The sequence below is a fragment of the Argentina silus genome, assembly GCF_951799395.1.
Source record: "Argentina silus genome assembly, chromosome: 14".
Lineage (NCBI taxonomy): Eukaryota > Metazoa > Chordata > Actinopteri > Argentiniformes > Argentinidae > Argentina > Argentina silus.
The window spans coordinates 4,531,126-4,537,460 of NC_139668.1; the positions used below are offsets into that span (position 1 = coordinate 4,531,126).

At 44.0% G+C, this 6,335-nt stretch overlaps 1 protein-coding gene across 2 annotated transcripts; it reads right to left on the reverse strand.

Annotated features, from left to right (window-relative positions):
• Positions 1-2,798: 2,798 nt before the first annotated feature.
• Positions 2,799-5,618, reverse strand: dpm3 (dolichyl-phosphate mannosyltransferase subunit 3, regulatory). 2 transcript variants are annotated; one of them, XM_083685449.1, is made up of 2 exons: positions 5,587-5,618; positions 2,799-4,726 (listed from the first exon to the last, which is right to left on the reverse strand). In XM_083685449.1, exon 2 carries the CDS (start codon positions 4,666-4,668, stop codon positions 4,390-4,392), a length of 279 nt encoding a protein of 92 aa, XP_083541575.1. In that variant the 5' UTR covers positions 4,669-4,726; positions 5,587-5,618; the 3' UTR covers positions 2,799-4,389. The 2 variants fall into 2 exon arrangements, with proteins under 2 accessions (XP_083541575.1, XP_083541576.1); XM_083685450.1 differs by having other exon boundaries at positions 5,513-5,604.
• Positions 5,619-6,335: the final 717 nt, after the last annotated feature.

The window sequence follows — 6,335 nt, forward strand, 5'->3', positions numbered from 1 at the left end:
AACCTCTCGTCTGTGTGGATGAATGTGATGTACCCTGAACCCTGCTGTTCCTGTTGTCTGTTGGTCTCTGTGGGGCCCTGTGTGTGACCTCGGTAACATTCTCCTGGCCTCTCACTCTGTTTCTTTACTTTGTTTGTTCCTGTTTTTCGCTGTTTTTGTTTTTTCTCTCACACAGCTCTCCACGCCTCTCCCTTCCACCTCGCCAGCTCGGCTCAGAGAGCAAGAGAACATTCTGTGCATGTAAGTCATCCCTCCCTGCTTTAAAGAATCTCTCTCTCTCTCTCTCTCTCTCTCTCTCTCTCTCTCTCTCTCACACACACACACCCACACACACACACACACACACCCTTGATGTCTCTCTGTCTGTCAGATCCTCCCTGCCAAAGCCAGACAGACCTCGCATGAAATCGTTGGGGAGATATTTTTCTCGCCAACCACTCGCCAATGACCGTAAAAGAGGTTTTTAAGGTTGTGTGTGTGTGTGTGTGTGTGTGTGTGTGTGTGTGTGTGTGTGTGTGTGTGTGTTTCTGGGAGTGTTATTTCTACGAGTGAGCAAAGATAAGTTTGATGCAAGCAGAACTTACCATGTTGTGCAACAAAATAAAAAAATGCATAACTCATAATGAATCATCTTATGACTATCTATGAAGAAATAATGGAGCCTCAACTGCCAGTAAGTGTATCTGATATCTTTCCCTAATAAATACATCTACTCAGAAGATGTACACTCACCGGCCACTTTATTAGGTACACCTTGCTAGTACTGGGTTGGACCCCCTTTTGTAGCCCATCTGCTTCAAGGTTCTACGTGTTGTGCGTTCAGAGATGGTCTTCTGCATACCTTGGTTGTAACGAGTGGTTATTTGAGTTACTGTTGCCTTTCTATCATCTCGAACCAGTCTGGCCATTCTCCTCTGACCTCTGGCATCAACAAGGCCTTTTCGCCCAGAGAACTGCCGCTCACTGGATATTTTCTCTTTTTTTTCTCTGTAACCATTCTCTGTAAACCCTAGAGATGGTTGTGCGTGAAAATCCCAGTAGATCAGCAGTTTCTGAAATACTCAGACCAGCCCATCTGGCACCAATAACCATGCCACGTTCAAAGTCACTGAAATCACCTTTCTTCCCCATTCTGATGCTCGGTTTGAACTTCAGCAGGTCGTCTTGACCATGTCTACATGCCTAAATGCATTGAGTTGTTGCTATGTCATTGGCTGATTAGATATTTGCGTTACCGAACAGTTGAACAGCTGTACCCAATAAAGTGGCCGGTGAGTGTACAAGGTGATTTGGCGTTATTAGTTGACCTTTGACCTTTAGGTGTACGGGTCGCGCTACTGACGGAGTAGAGTTGGGGTTATTGAGTGTGTTTCTGTCCTGCTGCTTCTGACTCACTGCTGATTAGTGTCAAAAAAACTCCTACACCGCACCCCCGCTGAAACCTCCGATTGTGCATTTCGACCTCAGAAAACTAATCAAAAAGGAATATCAGAAAAACACGCCTACACAAGGGGAGGCTGGTGGAGGTTGAAATCGGAGGACAGGGCTCATTGTAATGGATAGAATGGTATAAGGGATGCTAGCAAACACACGTCCCCTCTTGTGAATAATACCCTTTTTGCCCAACACACCACAATAATGGTATTGCTAATCCTCTCACTTGCGTTGTAAATAAAAGGAGATTTAAAGATTTACAAGCTGTGGCGTCAGAGAGGTCACTTCTAATGGGAGGGCTTTAAAATGCATTAGGGCGACTGTCTGTACATCAAATTGCAGATTTATCACTACAGAATATAAACAAACTAAAACTGTGTGGATGACAATATAGATTATTTGGGATTTGGGATTAAAACACTCTGAATAGTGCTTTTGAGTTTTGACTTTGCCTTTTTCTATTTGTCTGATTTGAAAATCCAGGACAACAGTGACCCTTCTATGTATTTATCTATCTTTATGTGGCAGATTATCACTATCTGTGTTAGAGTAGGATACCATTTTTATCAGACCAAGTATAGTCATAAAAAAGGAGGTCAAAGTTGGAGTTGGACAGAGTGTGTGTGAGTGTGACACACTAGTACACTAGACTCTACTGTAAACATGATTGATGACGTTTCTGTTGATGGTCTGTTGTTTTTCTGAACCGTTACATAACCAACTGGCTCTATGAGAAAGTTTTTCTGAACCTGTATCATCTAATTGTGATTGAGTGTACTGAGCGTAAAGTACAGGACTGTCAGACTAGCAGGTCTTTTCTCTGCCTTTTCATCGAGTCTGTCTGAGCTCGCAACAGCTTGCAGAGATCCACGGGGGGTGACATCACAGAGCCTGAGCTGTAGCCAATCACACGAAGCCCAGGGAAAGAAAAAGCGAACACGTAGAGAAGCCACTTTTCTGCCTCTGATGTTAGCAAAGCTTCTGAAACCATGTGATGGTGAGTTCCTCAGACTGTGCTTTGTGCTGCTCAGCGGGGGGGACTGGGAAAGAGCACAGGCAGCCACTTACTGTATGGCTGACACAATGAAACTACCACTAGCCAAAAACAACCCATTAGTTCTGAGCTGTATGGTTTTTCTAACCTATATATTTCAGCTGAAACATTGATTCTAAAAAGAGAACACATGGAGACAGCATGTGTGTGTTTCTATGTTCAAATCAAACGGTACAGTTGTTCTTCAGAACAACTACTCTGTAGTTTACAAGTACTCTGTAGTTTAAGTAAAGAAGCTCCCAAGCCATATGTTCTGCATGCTTTATGGAGATATATTCATCAGTCAGACACACACACACTTTTTGGGAAAAATAGCCAGGCTTTATTAGGTCACAACAGCTTCAGGACACAAGTCTGAAACTTCACAATGGAATGTGCTCTTCTTAAAACATAAACAAAACTAGGCCACACACAATCAAGACCTCCAGACACAGCCCTATGTAATACACACTTCGCAATTAGCTAGCAAGTGTTTTGACATTTTGACATTCCTCTGGGAACTGTAGTCCTACAGTCCTCGTAGTCCAGTCCAGTGCCAGCATGACCCCTGGGGTTTCATTAGTAGACATTACACAATGAGCTACACTTGGCTAGAGAAGACTGCTTTAACTGTGTGTTTTATGTGATCGATGTTCCCTTAAGGCCCTTGTCCATTTTCCGCTCCAGGGCACAAAAGGGTCTTTTGGGGATGACGTACGGAATAGCGTAGACTTTTCGACAGTACTTGCACTTAACCTTTCCCTTCGTGTCATTGACTGAGATCAATGATAGACTTGTGGTAATCGTTCACAGCTGGATTGCCGATTCCTCTAGCGGGTCCGTATTTCATTTGTAACAGGCGGTGTCGCCAACACATACTAACTCACAAAAACAGAGAAAAACAATGATAATAATAATGATTTATCTTTAGAAATCATACATTAGCCTTTTTTCTCAATCGTTAGGAACACGACTCCTCGCGTCCTCTCCTCCGTCCTCCGCTCGCGTCCTACCAGAAAAGGCATTGGAGGAGAAGATCTAGGTTCCTCCCCTGACATGTTCTCCTCCAATGCTTTTTGAGGACGAAGCGGAGTGGAGGACAGAGGAGAGGTCGGAGAGGAGTCGTGTTCCTGACAATCGTGAAAAAGGCTTTTGTCTGCAAGCCGGTCGACTAGACTAGAGCTGTGTGGATGTGTGGCTGTCTGTTTGTGAATGATGCAGACAGACTGGATGAGGATAGTGGACACTGGATGGTGTGTGCTCCGCGTGTAGTTCAGTATACGGTCATTTATGAAAACAGAAGACACCCATACAGTATGTACACCCAACCAGTGGAGGCTGGTGGAGGTAGAAATCGGAGGACGGGCTCATTGTAATGCGGAATGGTATCAAACACGTGTCTTAACACCATCCCTCATTCCATTCCATGCATTACAATGAGCCCGTCCTCTGATTTCTGCCTCCTCGGCACTCAACGGACTACATTTCCCAACGAGACCCTCTCTCATGTTTACAACACCATCATCACGCCTGGGGACGTGGGAACTGTAAGGCCTGGCCTATGAAAGGGAAAAGTGGTGCATGATAAGAACTTTGTTGTGTATTTGAGCAAGTCTGCTTTTGCCATATCTGTCGCACACAAGTTTCTCAAGTCAAGGGCTCTGTTCCAACACTTTAGAAATGCATTATTCCTCCCTTCCTTCCTTCCTTCCTTCCTTCCTTCCTTCCTTCCTTCCTTCCTCCCTTCCTCCCTTCCTTGAAGTAACCATTTAACACAAGTGGACTGGTCCACGCAAGCTTTTCATTGCATTGCTTTCACCTATCAGGTCAGGTCATTGATTTCTTCAAGGGAGGGAGGAAGGAAGGAAGTAAGGATGCATTTCTAAAGTATTGGAACAGGGCCAAGTGCGTTTAGTAGTGTTCTACATCTTAAGTCCTTTCCTTGTCAGGTCCTCTCGGGCCTCCTTGATCTGGGCCTGTAGTTCTTTGGCGGCGTCTTCACAGTCGTTGAAGGTGGCCACCCTGTAGCCGACCGTGGCCAGCGAGTAGCAGCCGAACCCCACCAGCAGATACACGGGCATGGGCCACGCCACGTCCCTGTACGTCTGAGGAAGGCTCAGGTCCAAAAGGTCAAAGGTCAACAGAGCCCAAACCGCGGCCAATAGCGAGACGCCAAACACCCATTCCATGAGCTTGGTCATGGTGCAGGCGGGACTGCGGGGGAAACTGGGAGGGTCAGGAGACCAGACGTCAATAAGCCTGAGGGAGAGAGGAACAGGGAGTTGTTATTCGGGAATTTGGTGTGTCAGTACGCCATTATCTAAATATGTAAGGTCACATGAAACCACTTATGACTAAACTTATTACAGACAATTATTTAAAGTGACTCAAAGTGATCTAGCCTGTTCAATGTCCATCTCAAATCCTCTTCGAACATGTCGAGCAAACAAGCAATCTATTTTTCTCAGACAGTGTTGAGCAGTGCAACTGAAAGTCAAATTGCTGTACTTGCTGTACTGTGTCAGTGTGTGGCCCCCCCAAAAAAGCTTTTGTAGCGGTTGCAAAATGTCAGTTCGTCTGAAAATCGAATCAATGCTGTAGATGTTATTGTGCGTATCTGTCATTATCTTGTGTTGTTTCCATGATTCATAATCTATAAATTATCAAAGTTCGCTCACATCTTAGCTAATTGACAACAGGTTACGGGGCTCCAGCACGACACAACACAACAGCCACAATGAATGATTAGTAGCTTAGCTGGTATTGAAATCTGCTGCCCTATGATAGACGGAGCAACGCCTGGTTGACTAATTATATGAGAGCTGTATATTCTTGTTGTTGGAAGTGGTCAATTATATGCTTAGTACATGAATAGGAACGATTTATTTAGAGCTGAAGGCTACGAGTCTCTCCGGTCTTCCTGAAATCCTGAACTGACAGGGCTAGCGTTAGCCAGCTTAGAGTCGAACTACATGACAAACTAGCGAAGAACAGGCATTTATTCGACATTGAAACGTCTATGATAGCCGTATTTAACACAAATACCTTTAGACACTAACTTCAAAACAGAAATGCAGAGCGTCAAAACTGTTGTTCGCAGAGTTAATCCGATTCCTTACCTTCTTTCTAAAGCCAACTCACCACTGTTTCGTCGCAGATGGATGACGTCAGAAGTAAAGAACGCCTTATGGGACATGTAGTTCTCTGACTAAAGCCTCCCACATACAATTTACAAGGGAAAATGATAGCAATGTTCAACACGTATGCTATAACAACGCTATATGATAATGGACAATGTTGTGTGTTTGTTCAGAAATACTTTGACATAGAGCTTTGTCAACAAATCGTATTGCCCTTGTTCAACTGTGCATATCATATTGATATTCATCTCATGTATATTCACTTATTATATTCATTTATTTATACTCACTGTAATACCTTATACTGTAATACCATGCACTGTCAACAATATCATGTATTATTTGCACTTATGCCACTATTTGCATCTGGTTAGATGCCAAACTACATTTCGTTGTCTCAGTACTCTGTGCAATGACAATAAAGTTGAATTTAATCTAATCTAATCTAAAAAGCTTTACAGTGTATATCATTGCATTATCTGCATCTCATCACTGTAGCAGAGAGCAGTCACCCCTCTACCTGGGTAGAGTCATACAGAAGACAGACAAGATCTAACCCTAACCCAAACCCTAACCCTAACCCTAACTCTAACTCTTCCCACTCCCTCCACCCTAATTCCAACTCTCCCCCCCCTCCCCCCCCCCACCAGGTCGTAGGTTTACATACCCCAGGGTAAAAACCAATAGAGCAAAACATCTCTTTCATCACAAAGCAAACACACACCTTA